Raw genomic sequence first — 15,788 nt, 5'->3', positions numbered from 1 at the left:
CGTTCACGAAGGTCCTATTCGTCGACGCAACGCAACTCGGCACAGCTTTACCTCTCGAGATGGGACGACTCGACGAACAGAGGCGTCTCTCATCGCAAATCTAACATCCCACTCAGAAGCGGTCACTGGGTTGGCTGTATCTCCTGATCACATGTTCTTCGTATCTTCCTCAGACGATAAAACAGTCAAAGTCTGGGATACGGCACGTTTGGAACGAAATGTCACCAGTAAACCTCGGCACACATATGGTCAGCATCATGCACGTGTCAAATGTGTCTGCATTCTGGAGGGCGTGCACTGTTTCGCCAGTGCAGCCGATGATGGCAGTCTGCATGTAGTACGGGTCCATATAACGCAAAGCGGGGCTTTACCCAAGTACAACAAACTTCAAGTGATTAGAGAGCATCGTGTGGATACTATTGGGGAATACATCACCTGCATGACACACTATAACACTGGTGAGTTCTCTTGCACTTACACCTCTTTTATATTCTTCTATCATTTTAGACTCTTCCTCGAATCTCGTTTACGCTACAACCCACTCCAACATCGTAGTTCTTGACCTGCGTACGATGCGAATCCTCCAGATCATGGAGAACCCTCGGCATCATGGTTCCATAACAGCCCTCTGCATAGATCGTAAACGGGCTTGGATAATAGTGGGCACATCAACAGGAGTCCTGACGCTCTGGGACAAACGATTTGGTCTTCTTCTACGAAGTTGGTATGTTGGAGTCACAGTATCCGGTCGATCAGCACGAATACACCAATGTGTCGTTCACCCGACAAAAGGGCGCGGGAAATGGATCATGGTCACCGTCAATGCTTCCAAGAAGCCCACAGATCGAACCTACTCGAATTTGGTAGAAGTTTGGGATATAGAGAATGCCGTCCTTGTTGAGACGTTTGTAATGCGGGTTGGATCGCCAAGCGACCCTATACCAGAGCCTCATGAGATGACAGGAGTGGATGCTGAACCCAGTCCTGCAGCAGCTATTGCAGCCCTGGTGCGCTCACGAAACTCTAGCAATAGTGAATCAGTGGATAGGCAGCCCTCTCGAAACACTTTCAGTGACGAACTAATTCCTTCACCAGCGCCTGACGTTCGTGCTTTGGTCGTTGGGCTTGACTTTGGTGGTTATTCTATGGCGCACCGATCAGAGTATGGCGAGATGGTTGCGGATTCAAGTCCTTCAGGGCGTTCTGCAACTCGAGGTTTTATGATCACTGGCTCTGAGGACCGGAAGATTCGATTGTGGGACTTGGGGAAGTTGGAGCGAACTACCGTTCTCAGCGGTCTAGAATCTGAAACCGAGAAGCCTTCGTACGAGTGAGTATTATCTCTGACTCTTTTACACGGTGCTCATTGAATCATCAAGAACTTTAACGGTCGGAACTGCGTCAGCGTTTGTCGAGACATGGCCTCCAACTCTGAATGGTGGCCAGAGCAATCGACCTCCACAGCGGATTTCTCTCATCACGAATAACCAGCAGAGTTTGCTCAAGTCTCATCAGGATGTTGTCACTGTGCTGGCCTGTATTGACTCACCTTTCCGTGGAGGGATAATCAGTGGTGACCGGGCAGGTGTTATCAAGGTTTGGAGAGTTGAACAGGTCGACCATTAGAAGAAACTTGTATCTGTATTATTTATTTCATGGGAGGGACGTGTTCTGGGTTTGATTATTTACGTTACTTATTGATGTTTTATCTTGTCAGGATATGTTTTGCCTCAATTTCATTAGATACAATTACATCTTGTCGCATGATCACCGCCCCAATCTTACGATGCACGGACGGTGCAGAACGAGGTGGAAAAACTATAGACCCAACGCCTTCCGAATGGCGTTATGCAACGTCAAGCCATCGTCCTAAGTTCGAAAGATAGTGAGGAAAGTTTGTATGGGTGTAAAATGGACAAAACAAACCTGATCAAGGGACCAAGTGAAGCATCCCGCCATTCCACTCTGCTTCGCAAACTTTGCTTTATCAGTCAAAGACCAAGTGTCTCAAGGAGAAGTTCAGTAGTCGAACGCTTATGAACGAGAGAAAGGCTAACCATCGTATGTAACAACAGTCTTCTGAGCAACGTTGAAGAGATACTATGAGGTACGATTGAGTGAACACAGCCTAATGTCTGACATGCACAAACATACTGGGGTATCAGAACAATTATCCCAACCTGGCCAGAGGTGAATGTCAGCGCAAGTAGTGGCACAGTGTCGAAGGCAAGTCCTTACCCATAGTAAATCCTCCACCTTCACCATAAGTACCGTCGGACTTCTTGACAAGTGCTCCAGATTTCACGATAGCGCTGAACGGAATCTGCTGGCCCCACCAAGATTGCAAGTTAGCCGGAGCTAACCCAGCCTCGTTATTCTGGTTCGGCTGCTTCTTGGACACGGGGTGTGCTCCATTCAAAAAGTGACCTCCATGATCACCTGGACGTTCAATGTTCTGAAGAAGGACCATGTCGTCAGAGGGCATCAAGCTGCCTGTCAAAGCAGTCTTGGTGCTTTGGGAGACGTAGCCGTATAGAGGTAAACCGAGGAGTAACTGTACGACAGTGAGAGCGTGCTTGGAAATAGAGGAAGTAGTGCGCACCTGGGAAGCTGGGAACTTTGCGGCTTTCCACTGAGCAAGTGCGGCCTGAGCGCTGGCTTGAGGTTGCTTCGAGGTACCACAGAGGTTTCCTGCAAATGAGGTGAGACGAGAACGAATTGATCTGTGGTAGGCGTACCGAGAGGCGCGTTGGGTCCTGGAGTAGACGAGGCGCCCCAAACGTCGTAGTTCCTGATGGCCACTAATCAGCGGGTGATCGGTCTGTAGGATGATGACTCAACATACATGATGTTCACGAAATTCATCTGCGCAGCGTAGGCAGAAACGTCCGTGAGAGGCTTGCCGTTCGAACCCAACCAAGGAAGGTGAGCAACAGCGGCAGATATAATCTTGCAAGGGCCTTGAAGCAACTTATCAGTGCTTAATCTCGACGTTTAGAAGACGAGTTCTTACCCAAGGCAGTGCGGAGCAACGTGATGAGACTCAGTAAATTGGCGGCGTCCGCAGCAGAGTATGGATTTCCAGCCCCAGGCGAATTGGGGTATTCCTAGAACGATACTTCAGCGTTGAAATTGCGAGATGTACGTCAAAGATAGATACCCAATCGAGATCGATGCCTTCCAAGCCGTAGGTGTTTACAGCACTGACGAGAGCATTGCAGAAAGTTGTTCTATTGGCAGCAGTCGAACAAGCTTGGCTGAACCAGTAACATCCTCCCCATCCACCTGATAAATCAGAGCGTTCAGTAAGAAATGGCATCGACAGCGAAGAAAAACAACCTTACCGATGGAGAGGACAACCTTGGTGCCATACCCGCTGCTGCGTGCGCTGTCGGCAAGTCTCTTCAAAACAGCTTGGCTTCCAGAATCCCAGCTGAGGCCAGAAGAAGAGTTCGGTGTAGCGAAAGCTGAAGCTACCATTAGCGGTGGTCAACGGACGATCGAATGATGCCCTACCATAGAAGAGGATATCGAACTTGCTAAAGTCGAGCTTCTCAGGAGGGGTTGTACCTGCACTCCAACTAGGGTAGTAGGCAGCAGCAATGATGGCCGCTGCGGTGCTAACTTCCTGATTGGAAGCCAACGGAACCTTCCTGAAGAGGGTCGAAGGTAAGGCATCCTCCACGTCAAAGAAACAAGGATATTCTCTGGGCTCGGGCGAAAGAAACTCGGTGAGGACTTCGCTGTATTTGAATTTGGAAGCAAGAAGGTCGCAGAGGTAGGTTGTCAACCCAGCCTTGCGCTCAGCGATCAAGGCGTCGTCCAGCCACGCGGAAGGGACGAAGGTAGTGACGAAGAGCCGCTTGGGGGGTAAATTGAAAGGGTCACTCAAAGTTTCTGAGCGAAACATCAGAAAAAAATAGAGACAGGGCGAGGCAAGCTTGTATTACCGTGAAGGGCGACAAACTGAAGATGCGGTCAGAACGAATAAAAACCCGCAGATATAGGTTTACCTCGGAATATCTGCGTTGGATGACGGTTTCCTTGCCGTCCCGCACAACTTGAACAGTATAAAGAATATGAGGGCGGGGGGTTGAGGACGTTGTATGGTCGCTGATCGTGATGATGATATTGGAAGAAGGAGCCATGGCGTGAAAGGGGGACAATAGGTTCCTCTCGATTCAAGTTGACAATGTTCGAGGTTTAAGTAGCCTTTCGGGTCCATTCATAACACGAAGCAGCCAAATTGCTCCATCAATTTCAAGACGTGAAAAACTGTTTCAGATGCGTCGTCTTGTCATTCAGCTCGTGTTGCATGGTAGAGTAGCTTAGCCAGTTCTTCCACTCCTCATGACGTGCGGACATGGGACTGTGCCAAAGTATCACATCTGGAATAACTTGTCAAGTAGTCCTCCCTATAACGTTGGATGCCGATGGAGATTGGGCACGGCGAATGGAGCGAGGAAAGATGCTAGAAAAAAGGTAATCGTCAGTAATGTTTTAGAAAACGAGAATTGTTGGTGCCACAATAACTTCTCTGAGACAGCTAGTCGTGCAGAGGAAACCAATTTCAGTCGATAACCAACTTTGCATGATACAACGTAGCGTGCGGCTTGGTAGCAAATTGGTCGCAAAGCTTGGTACAAGTTTGACCCTTTCTTGACCCTTTCTTCAATTCCTGGTGGTTGATCGAGTCATATGTCATTCGCGTGACTCAAATCGATTTGGATGCTCTCTCAAAAGTTGCTTTGCAGATTGAAGCCAAGTCCTCTTCGATTGCACAACTGCAACATCTCTGCTTTTTATCCCTATCGATATCGATTGTCTAGAGCAACGATCAGAGCGCACTCCATGGCTACCCCAGTACACTCTACCGCCCATGCTGCCCAGATCCCAGCCCTGGACAGCCCTCACGCGAGTGATGAGAAGAAACCAAAAGAAAAGAAGGGAAAACCAGCATCTACATCTACATACCCCCTAGAAGTACGTTTAACCTTCAAATTCCTCGCGAACAGGGATTGAGCGAGATCAACACAGTTACAACCACGACCAGCATTTTTCGATCATCGTATAAAAATATTCGACGAGCTCAAGGCGGAATACGATGAGTTTGTCAAATGTACGCGAGGTTTCGTGCAGAATGGATAAAAGATTGACTCTTCTTAAGCTCAACCCAGAGAGGAAATCGTCATTACCATGCCTGATGGTTCGGAACGGAAAGGAAAAAGTTGGGAAACGAGCCCTATGGACGTAGCAAAGGAGGTTTCAAAGAGCTTGTCAGAAAGAATTGTCATCGCAAAGGTTGATGGAGAGCTTTGGGACCTCGACCGACCGCTGGAAAAGGCATGCAAACTGGAACTTCTTGATTTTGAACACCCAGAAGGAAAGAAAGTCTTCTGGCACTCTTCTGCGCACGTTCTCGGAGAGGCTGCTGAACGACACTATGGCTGTCATCTCTGTCTTGGCCCCCCTACGGATGAGGGATTCTTCTATGAAATGGCAATTGAAGAACGGTGCGTCTGATAGTTTATATTCGTGAATCTTGTCTCACATCTCGTCGCAGCCCAGTCACCAACGCTGACTATCCCGCGCTGGAGAAGGTTTCCGAAGCAGCCATCAAGGAGAAGCAGAAGTTTGAGAGGCTAGTCGTGTCAAAGGAGAAACTCCTTGAGATGTTCAACGTGCGCGATTTCCGTTGTTGAGTTTTTTTTTTTTGCTGAACTTGCTCTAGTACAATAAATACAAACAGTACCTCATCCAGACCAAAGTTCCTGACGGCACGTCCACCACCGTATATCGGTGCGGTCCCATGGTCGATCTTTGTGTTGGCCCACACATCCCACATACTGGCAAGATCAAGGCTTTCATGGTTACCAAGAACTCTGCATCCTACTTTCTCGGAGACGCGAACAACGACTCTTTACAACGGATCTACGGTATCTCTTTCCCCGACAAGAAGCAGCTCGCAGATTACAAAGTCTTCCTCGCTGAGGCTGCTAAGCGTGATCACCGCAAAATTGGCAAGGACCAAGAGCTGTTCTTCTTCAACGATCTCAGCCCTGGAAGCTGTTTCTTCCTCCCTCACGGAACGCGGATATACAATTCACTTGTAGAACTCATGCGAGTAAGTTTGCAAAACTTGTTTTCCACCCGAAAACTCACATTTTTTGTCGTAGAGTGAATACTTCAAGCGTGGATACCAAGAAGGTAAGTTTGTCATGCTCAATTTTCCAGACACCGTCATCTCAATAGAACGCAGTCATCTCCCCCAACATGTACAACAGCAAACTTTGGGAGACATCGGGTCATTGGCAGAACTACAAGGACGATATGTTCTTGCTTGACGTTGAGAAAGAAAAATGGGCACTCAAGCCGATGAATTGCCCTGGTCACTGCTTAATTTTTGACTCGAGAGATCGAAGTTACAAAGAACTGCCCATACGTATGGCCGAGTTCGGTATCATCCACCGAAACGAAGCCAGTGGTGCTTTGACTGGTTTGACCCGCGTGAGGAGATTCGTGCAAGATGATACCCATGTCTTTTGTATGCCCTCCCAGGTAAGTCTTGACTGCCTTGAAGAAACTTTGGATTTACTTTTATCTTACAGCTCGAAGAAGAGATCAGCATGCTTTTCGATTTCATGCAGCACATCTATGGTCTCTTTGGCTTCGATTTCCGCCTGGAATTGTCCACACGTCCAGACAACTACCTCGGCACCATTGAGACTTGGGATCAAGCTGAAGCGGTATATTCTCCTCGATCTTACCCCTTCCTTTTGACTCAAACAGACATATCTTGACAGCAACTGAAACTAGCGCTTGAAAAGCATTATCCTGGTAAATGGGACCTGAACCCAGGTGATGGTGCCTTCTATGGGCCAAAGATCGACATCACCATTCGCGATGCCCTGCGTCGTTCATTCCAGTGCGCCACCATCCAGCTTGACTTCCAGCTTCCGGAGCGCTTCAACCTCAAGTACCGGTCAGCCGAGGAGGCGCACAACAGGCCTGTCATTATCCATCGTGCGATCCTTGGCAGTCTCGAACGATTCATAGCGATAATCACGGAGCATTTTGCCGGAAAGTGGTACGTTGCAATTTATCTTGTTCTCGGCAGGGAATTATGCTGAGTGAGCCTCGGTTCAAAGGCCCTTCTGGATATCGCCTCGACAGGTGCTCGTCATACCCGTCGCGGCCCCTTATGTGAGAACAAATCCCGATGATCCGTTCATCGTGGCTGTGCTTACCCTTTTTTTTTTTTTCGAAACACAGAAAGAATACGCTGCGGAAATCACTGAACGCTTGACATCGCTCGGACTTTTCGCTGACGTGGACAACGGAGAGAATACCCTACCGAAGAAGATCCGTAATGGAGAGATTGCGCAGTACAACTTTATACTTGGTATGTTGGCATTTGGAGCCCGTCATTGACATCGCCCGCTGATGTTAGTGTCCGTTTAGTCGTGGGTCAGGAGGAGCTTGATGCTCGTTCCGTGAACGTACGCAACCGTGATGACGTTGGTACCAAGGCCAAGGGCGAAATGGTGCCTCTAAATCTGATCGTTGAGAAACTGGTGGCATTGAAGAAATCGCGGAGCCTAGATAACAAACTTGTATAATACGGTGGTTGTTCTAGATCTGGAGCACAGGATTCAGAACTCTAGGATATAGAATCAAGACTTGTCAGGAAATCGTGTTAAGTGAAAGGCATGCAAGACCACAACAACTAATTGTGCTATATATACAGAAGTTAACCATTCTCAAATGTATACTGGACAGGATATAATGCTGACGGTCCGAGATGATGCACAGAAAAGGCAGGATAGGATGGGAGGAAAAGGAAGGACCAGATTAGACACACTAAGCGGCACCTAAACCCCCCATAAACTGATTTCGCTATGAAGGGTTTAACCAACAGCTGTCGAAACGGACAAGAAACGATACTGACCAGTTGTAAGATTGCTGACCGCTCCGCATCCGGAAGAGCGTTGATTTGTTCTTGCGTTAAACTAAGGACTTGCATCAACATCGTCTGTGCAATGAATGGGTCAGATTTCACACGAGCAAATCCTGAGGTAAATCGTACCCGTTGGCTGTCGCTTATCTCAGGCGCAGGTTGGGCCTGCGGTTGTTGGGGAGGCTGAGGGGTAGTAGGCGCCATTGGCGGAGGGACGGGAGCTGCTTGAGCCGGAGGTCTGTAGTATTGAGGCATCATGGGAGGGGGCATATGTTGAGGATGCTGATGGTGGGTAAACATTGCGGAAGCGGGTGGGGCCGACATCCCTGGCATCGGTGGAGGGATTCCAGCCACGGGCTGAGGTTGTTGGATGGCACCCTGAGGCGGGAAAGGCGGCATTTGCGATGGAGGGTAATGGGAGGGAAGTGGCAGGTGCCCGTGCTGCAGGTGAGGTGGAGGGACAGGCATTAGCGGTCGGGCTGCTGGGGGGGCATGAGGTGGTGGCGGGCCGCGTCCAACTGCTCCTGCGCCTGTTGCTTCAAGCATGCGTTGCAGGATCGCTTGATCAACAATTTTATTTAGAAGGAGGGCCTGAAAGAGCGCGTAGGCGAACTGTGGGTGTTTCACAAGCAAGATTTTTGCTTGATCTGGATGTGTAATAACGAAAGCCTACTCTTACATCAGGTGTCGCCAAATATGTTGTTGAAACGAGAGGCTGTACCTTCATTTGGGCCAGGACTTCCATAAGCTGACTCGGTTGCATGGTGGCAAGCGTTTGGCTGATATGATCCAATGACGAAGATCCTTTTGGTATCTGCACACCTGGTGGCAAGTTGGCGAGGAAGGCTTCTGGATCGAAACCTCGTCCACTACTACCACCACCACCACCGCGCCACCCAGATGAAGGAGGTGCGTCGGGGTAGATTTCTCCTCTCACAGTTGTCTTTCCTTCAAGATGCGGATCGGATTCTGCTAGGTCGATTCGAAGAGGCCGGCCGCCGACATCAACGCCGTTAAGATTGCGTACGGCAGACATCGCTGTTTCGTGGTCTTTATGTGGTCGAATTCAATCATTTCATGGACGAATATAATTCGGTTGAAGATTTTGCGGACAGCACATCACGCCACACCAGATAACAAGTTGAAGGTAAGAGAAGCATTGCAGTCAATTTGTGAGTGTGATTTGTTTGAAGTGCACGAGGTTTTGACGATTGCGAATTGCGGTTTTTGAGGTTTTGAATAGAGGATGGATTTCAAGTCAGACGGAACGTATTTTCGTGCACAAAAGAAATAAATTGATGTACCCGCGAACTCACAAAAACCATACCCCTTGGGTTTTCCCGTGTCCCTATCGTAGGACAGTCTGCACAGAAACATCAACACCCCACGCTGGTTATGTCTCCTTGAAAGAATGGATGGAACTACTCACCTAAAACCTATCACCTGTCCTACCGACTTGAAGACATCGATCAGCTGGTCTTCCGCCATATTGTAGGGAACATTTCCAACTGTGTGGTGTGTCAGCGGCTGCGTCACAGTGCTTAGACAGATACGCACCAAAAACGACCTTGCTGGCCGCCATTCCCGTAGAGTTAGACGTAGTTTGTGGAGAGTTCTTGAATGTTGGAGAAAGGCTACTCGCTTTGCCAGTGGCACTGGAGTCTGGTATGTCGTTGCAAATTTGGAAAGGCTCAACACAGACGTCACGTGCATCCGGAGCTTGCCGACTCCGCTTTTTCCATGTTTGGCTCGGCGGGCTTGAGCAAACAAAATGCCCGACCGACGTCGCGGCTGCCTTTTCGTCATCGCCTCTTATTCTGTGCGGAGGACAGCATTCGGGCATCCGTTAGCACATCCGTAGTCTGGCATACGCGTCCTTTCAACAAATCCGTCTTACAAAATGACGATGTTTGCTTTGTCACAAGCTTTGGAACCACACAGTCCCCAATGACTCATTCAGCACAGCCTCCTACGTCGATACGGGCCTCGGCGCCAATAATTTGGGATGACCGAACCCAGAGATTTGCATCTGGTTGGAGAAAGGTCTCGGTGACTCTGGATGATTCGGCACATGCCGCAGTCTGGTATAAAAGCAGTCGATCGAACTCGATTCAAGTTCCTCCAAGAAACCTCCATACCCCTCCATACCCTACCAACTACAACTCTACCACAATGAGTTCGATTTCTCTTCCGGATACAAGCCGTCGCAATGGTTCAGAGGCGACTCGCAACCCGACCTTCCACAGAGCGGTTGAACGCGCTGCTGTTTACATGTGCAGACAAGCTATAAAAGCTGGGAAATTGCGCGTTGTAGCCCCTACACATTCTACCACACAATTCACACCAAGGTATATATTTTTCTGTGTTTAGTTTGGAGTTGCCCCTTGACTATATATTTTTTAGGATGGATCTCCTCGACGACCAGTCGTCCTCGAATATAACAGCTATTTTCGAGGTTCCTGGAGTGAAGACAAGCGATATCGCCCTCCGTATCCTTGAGGGCAGCCTTGTCATCACAGGAAAGAGACAGGCAGCGTACTCTGTACCTGGCAGGAGCCTGCCACTGCCGTCAAACCCCATCTCCGCTGCCGACGCTATTGCGAGAGGCGAGGGCGATGCTGACACTGCTGCCCCGCAATCAATATTACGCGTCCAGGAGCTCCGTTACGGAACCTTTCACCGCTCCATTCCAATGCCTGAGGGTATCAAGGTATTTTCCCGCTTATTCACTCTTGAGATAGACTGACTCACGACGCGTACTTTAGGAGTCAGAAGTCACAGCAGGACTTCAAGACGGCATGCTCACTGTGACTTGGCCAAGATCACCTGCCAGATCTTCCCATCCTACAATAACTCCCCTACCACTCCACACTGCGGCCGCTTCCTAATAATCTTTTCTTACCACGCAGAAGAGGCGCCACGTTCAAACCCCCTACGTTAATACACGATCAATCTTCCCTCTACAACTCTTGTAACAACCCTTGTAATTGACGCCATGCCCCACTCACGCGCCCTCATATTTGACGTAGTCATTTCGAGGACAATACCTCAAAAAATCCCAGGATGTCTTTTTTTTGTTTTCTCATTGTATTTCATCTAGATAAGGTTGGGGATATATATCGGACCTATGCTTTCTTGGCTGTATACTACTTCATTACTTGCTTCTTTTGTATCTTACTATGATGGTTTACCTATTTTTATAAATCCCCTGTATCAAGTACCCAACTCTACCATATTGACAGGCCATACCAACTACCTAACTGTACATGAGATCGACTTCAAGGCCAACACCCAATGAATAATTTGAGATCGCGATTTCAGGGGTAAAGAGCTGTAAAAAACGTTGTGATATATCTCTAAGAGTTTGACAGGGGTCCATGATACAATATCAGGCTTGTAACAGCAAGGCCAAGAATTAGGGCGGAATCGGCTGTACAAAAAAAGTATCTTGGAAACGCACAGATATCAAGCATATCACAAATACAACAAGTCGGTCGAAATTCGCAGGCGTCCCGAGTTGTATCCGCCTCATGATCAAAGGACGCTCGCCTGGTCGCGATCAAAAGCATTGTTCTCCCAAAAAGGTTGGTGAGATTTCTACTAAATATACAAGGCGCGAATCGGCTGACCGTGACGCGTCTCCAGAGCTGCCTATCGAGTCATAGCTAAGTGATATTAGGCAGTTTCTTCCCATTGTTTGCTTGATCGAGCACAAGCCGATCCCACAACGGTTCCTGTTGCAGCTCGGTACCGTCGACGCGAAGTCATGTTGCCTCGTGTGTGCGACCAAAATAAGGACGCGCCATCGCTACAGACACTGAGGAAGACACTTGAGACAGGTTTTGATCAAGGGAATATATCGGATGGACCCAAAAGATAAGTAGTTGAGTCATAGTACCACGACCCACAGTCGGAACCGGAGCAAAATAGGCTTGTAGCCTTCCCTGTTTAAAAAAAATCAAATTTGATTGCGCGTAAGGGTTTGATGAGATTCTCATATAGCAATGCTATAAAAGATGTGGTAGTATGTAGAGCGCCAGAAGAACAACGCCTACCAGATTACTACGTGTACACATACCACTTTATTTGATATACGAGGAACCAGAGTGACAAAAAGTTCCGTATGTCCCAAAAGAAGTTGCGTGCGCGGCGACGTGCATCGATTTCACCAAGTTGTCGGGAAAGGAAAACGCCCAGAGTTCCGCAGTAAGTATAAGCCCACAGCCTTTTCCAATAAATAGAAATATATCAAGGGTTGTGGGATAAGCCTTTCCTAGCGGACCTCAAGCTTTGTGGTGGGATCGCAAGTGAGTCAGGATGAGGGTAAACTAGCGCTGGGAAACAGTAAAATCGGGCGCTAGTGTAGAATCAACGTTTAGGCGACCAACGAAGCAGTTAACAGCAGGATTCCAATTTGGATCCACGAAGTGTTGTCAGACTCACAGGGCAAGTCGCAGGGTGATAGCTTTCAGAGTTTTCCCAGCATGAGAAAACCAATTCAAAGGGTGTTACCCAAGCCACTGGCGTAGCTTGGTCCTTGGAAAAGTGTGATCGAAGCTCGATGGACAGTGTTGAAGCGCGTCACGATCAACGCGCAAGATGAACCAAAAAAGTGAAACGCTCACCAACGTTGTGATACTAGCGCGTACTATCTGGGGGATAGATCTCCTCGAGTAGTCGGACTTGCGATTCAAGGCTGTTGCACAACTCCTTAGTAGTTGTGCATGGCTTTGGTGGTGTTTGTCGAGAAGGCGGTCACTTAACAAAGACTTGATAAAGTGGCGGCAGTTACAACTTCAATTTGTAAGGTACTAATACAGGATATGTAACTACGGGTCGTCAAGGGCATAAAGTCGTGTAGAGAGAAAGAGGGACATCTAAAAAGTTATGTAGATTGAGATGAACGTACTCCAAGTACAGCAAGGGTAATTCTTTTCAAAGCATGACGCGATTCTATGAGAGGCAGGATGACTACAAGGAAGAACGCAAAGAAAAGCCAGATCTATAATACCATGAGCTCTATCATCGATGCAGACGAACGGAGGTGGCTTCGACTCACAAACATGACAGCGATCACAAACGTAAAGAATTTTGGTGAGAAGATGTACGGTGCAGCGCTCAGAGGCACAGGTATAACCTAAATAAAAATGTTAGTGTGGAACCATAGATTAAGAAGGAAAGATACGACTTACGAAAGTGATAATCACCGCTACAACGGTAAAGATAACGCTGTATTTTTTGAAGGTCCTATTCAGTGCCGCCAAATCCAAGCCGTCGATTTCAGCGCCAGAAACGAATGCCCGTTCTTCAATGGAGTGAACACTCTGGACGTCGTCCTTCGCTTTCACTTTTTCCGATTGAACGCTTGTTCTGCTTGAAGTGGCTGATAGATCTTCCTCCTCGACAACACTCATACCTCGTGTCTTCTCCCAATCAAAGTTCGCGGGACGCCAAAGCGATAACCCAATGGATAGGACACCACCAGAAATAATAGCCGCAGCGTTTCCAGCGAATGAAACCCACTGATCACTGAGTGTGTCAACAGTGATAGATCCCATGTAGCATTTTGCGGTAACGAGCCAAGTGACGAGCGCTATGATCATGCCGCCGATAGATCCTGCGACGGCACCTGCTGCGCTGAGGTCTTTCCATCTGCCACGATGTGAGCACAGCCTAAATTATGCAAATTTCCGCACACGTACAGGAAAGTCAAGGCGATCGGGAACACGCCAGATGCTGTTGACACTCCAAGGAAGTAGAAGATCCAGCCAAGGTTCTGTTTCGCAACGTGAGTAAGAATACTAACATATGGAACAGAACAGAACTCACGATGCCCACAGCGTGGAAAATAGATGCCAAAGCTCCAGAAAACACGGACCAAAATACGATGAAGTATCGTGAAGCAGTGACAACCTCCTTACTCGTGGCGTTCGGCTTGAAGTAATGACGGTAGACATCATAAGAAAGGAGAGTTGATGTCGCAATGAGCTCGGCGCTGAGAGCCTGAGAAAGTGTTTGATCAGAGAAAGAATGGTGTTAGGAGCTCGAGAGCTTACCGAGGTAACGCTCAGGAAAACGAGTAGAAGCATCAGGACGGATCCTGCCTTTCCGAGAAGGAAGCTAACTGCCTCAACAGCAGCCAAGCCTGAACCAATATCAGAGCTTGACAGGACGGGGAAGCCGGGAATAGAGCCGAGGGCGCGGGCCGTCAGACCGAGCGCAGTACCGCACGTAAAAGGGATTGAGAACCATGCAAAACCTCCAAGGAAGTAGGCCTTTGCTGTTGTTGACGGGTTGGAGGCAATAGCCTTTGACCAGTACCCTAGAATGCTGATTTAGCGCGATGACATCATGCGGAGCCGCTTTACGCACCTTGATCGCAGGTAACGAGGCCAAAACCTAAACAACACAGGTCAGCTCTAATCCAGAAAACGCCCTACATCTACTCGTACCTGTGATGATGGACTGTGGGGCAGAGCTCATGAATGCATTGATCTACGTCACATCATCATGACACTTACTTGAACCGCAAAAATGGAACCAGACCGCGATCGAAACGTAAGATAAGAGCCGTGGTAGTTCCCCTCGACAGGCCACAACTCAGATGCCGTCACAAGAAGCTCGTGCAACCTTCTGGGGCTACCAATGGCGTTGTCCCCAGTCATGATACTAATGATTCATGGCGATGAGCAAGAGCTTCGAAAAAAATATAGCAGTCACTTACATAAAGGAGAAACAGATAAGGATGAGCAGTAGCACAAATGTATGTGTCGCATCGCAGATAAACGTTGCTCGCAGACCCCTGTGGAAAGAGTGAGTCAGTTGATAAAGAAGAAATCGGCGCTACTTACCCAGTAGCGACGTAAATAGCTACTCCAACGGGAATCAAGAATAACGCGGCATACGCATTCATTCCAGTCAGCGCCGTCACGACAGTGCCACTACCAAGGAGAATGCAAGCCGATACGATGGCATTGCAGACAAGCCCACACCATAGAAAAGCAAGGTGGCCTGCGGTACCAAAACGAATGTACGCGACCTGAATTGACTTATTTAGAAAGTTTCTGAATGGGGAATCAGGGTCTGATGACTCAACTCACTTCAGGAAAGGTAGTCGCTCTATTAGCGTTCATTTTGACCTTGCTAGCAATAACGGAGAAAAGGGCAATTTGGAGGGTGCCTCCAATTGCGTACCAGTACCCTCCTGATATTCCCATAGAGTACGATTGAGTCGCGCTTTGGAGAAGGGTCAAACTCCATGTCCCTAAAGGTGGTTCGTGAGATGAGAGGCAGGATATGTGACCAAGAAGTACGCACATGAACTGATGATACCAGCGACAACCAGACCGGTCTTGAGCGATCGGCTTGCAGCCGAAAACTCAGAGGCCGAATTAGGCGAAAAGTCAGAAAATTTCTGCTGTATCCATGTGATGATGTTCATCAACAACGCAAAGAATAACCCGAGACCAAGTACGACGGCATAGCCAGCACCTTGAGGAAGTGGGGGAGTAGGAGACATGTGGGTAGGCCTTAGAGCGGAAAGTTGAAGTCCACAAGGCAGTACCCAAGCAGTACCTAAGCTCTCTTATCAAGAATTCGAGATGCATGATTTTCGTTTGGTGAGCACAGAGTAAGCACGAAAATTTCACTCCCAATCACGCATTGCACCAGCGATATTGCAGCATCTAGGGTTCGAGAAACGTTTTGCCGTTCGTGCACAAGCCTTTTGTCTGAATTTCAGTAGATTTGAGTGTCACGCAGCGTCAATTTCATTTTTGACTAACTTATTAGGCAGTCATCGGAGGAAGGACCCGATGCTGGTAAAGGAGCA

General features: G+C 48.3%; 6 protein-coding genes across 6 annotated transcripts; 3 read left to right on the top strand and 3 right to left on the bottom strand.

Moving 5' to 3' along the window:
* Nucleotides 1-1,818: 1,818 nt before the first annotated feature.
* On the bottom strand, nt 1,819-4,148 carry LACBIDRAFT_317003 (glycoside hydrolase family 18 protein; the record flags this gene model as incomplete). The annotated part of the gene is made up of 14 exons (XM_001878691.1): nt 1,819-1,869; nt 1,927-2,006; nt 2,058-2,100; nt 2,155-2,180; nt 2,239-2,554; nt 2,603-2,691; nt 2,739-2,791; nt 2,846-2,960; nt 3,014-3,107; nt 3,161-3,285; nt 3,345-3,467; nt 3,517-3,897; nt 3,951-3,966; nt 4,014-4,148. The coding sequence occupies 14 exons, from the start codon at nt 4,146-4,148 to the stop codon at nt 1,819-1,821; spliced, it is 1,647 nt and encodes a 548-aa protein (XP_001878726.1).
* Nucleotides 4,149-4,851: 703 nt separating this feature from the next.
* On the top strand, nt 4,852-7,688 carry LACBIDRAFT_183994 (uncharacterized protein; the record flags this gene model as incomplete). Its single annotated transcript, XM_001878933.1, has 12 exons — nt 4,852-4,983; nt 5,038-5,119; nt 5,168-5,513; nt 5,564-5,681; nt 5,732-6,124; nt 6,177-6,207; nt 6,260-6,558; nt 6,609-6,746; nt 6,804-7,087; nt 7,149-7,203; nt 7,273-7,402; nt 7,462-7,688. 12 exons carry the CDS (start codon nt 4,852-4,854, stop codon nt 7,617-7,619), a joined length of 2,166 nt encoding a protein of 721 aa, XP_001878968.1. The 3' UTR covers nt 7,620-7,688.
* On the bottom strand, nt 7,671-9,606 carry LACBIDRAFT_178467 (uncharacterized protein). The gene is made up of 8 exons (XM_001878690.1): nt 9,515-9,606; nt 9,387-9,465; nt 9,262-9,320; nt 8,679-9,007; nt 8,335-8,626; nt 8,087-8,181; nt 7,949-8,032; nt 7,671-7,896 (listed from the first exon to the last, which is right to left on the bottom strand). Exons 1-8 carry the CDS (start codon nt 9,537-9,539, stop codon nt 7,861-7,863), a joined length of 999 nt encoding a protein of 332 aa, XP_001878725.1. The 5' UTR covers nt 9,540-9,606; the 3' UTR covers nt 7,671-7,860.
* A 752-nt stretch (nt 9,607-10,358) lies between these two features.
* On the top strand, nt 10,359-10,845 carry LACBIDRAFT_248102 (uncharacterized protein; the record flags this gene model as incomplete). Its single annotated transcript, XM_001878932.1, has 3 exons — nt 10,359-10,492; nt 10,562-10,667; nt 10,723-10,845. Coding segments are annotated over 3 exons (363 nt in total), but the record flags the coding sequence as incomplete, so codon positions are not given.
* Nucleotides 10,846-11,084: 239 nt separating this feature from the next.
* Nucleotides 11,085-11,255, top strand: MISSP6.4 (ectomycorrhiza-regulated small secreted protein; the record flags this gene model as incomplete). The annotated part of the gene is made up of 1 exon (XM_001878931.1): nt 11,085-11,255. The coding sequence occupies one exon, from the start codon at nt 11,085-11,087 to the stop codon at nt 11,253-11,255; it is 171 nt and encodes a 56-aa protein (XP_001878966.1).
* A 1,587-nt stretch (nt 11,256-12,842) lies between these two features.
* Nucleotides 12,843-15,476, bottom strand: LACBIDRAFT_316997 (urea transporter; the record flags this gene model as incomplete). The annotated part of the gene is made up of 13 exons (XM_001878689.1): nt 12,843-12,959; nt 13,017-13,094; nt 13,150-13,609; nt 13,660-13,733; nt 13,787-13,960; nt 14,014-14,279; nt 14,330-14,356; nt 14,410-14,422; nt 14,479-14,626; nt 14,682-14,759; nt 14,809-14,996; nt 15,058-15,221; nt 15,275-15,476. The coding sequence occupies 13 exons, from the start codon at nt 15,474-15,476 to the stop codon at nt 12,843-12,845; spliced, it is 1,989 nt and encodes a 662-aa protein (XP_001878724.1).
* Between the last annotated feature and the right edge of the window lie 312 nt (nt 15,477-15,788).

This window comes from Laccaria bicolor, genomic scaffold (genome assembly GCF_000143565.1).
Source record: "Laccaria bicolor S238N-H82 LACBIscaffold_7 genomic scaffold, whole genome shotgun sequence".
In the NCBI taxonomy this organism is placed as follows: Eukaryota; Fungi; Basidiomycota; class Agaricomycetes; order Agaricales; family Hydnangiaceae; genus Laccaria; species Laccaria bicolor.
This window is presented reverse-complemented; position numbering and strand designations above follow the sequence as displayed.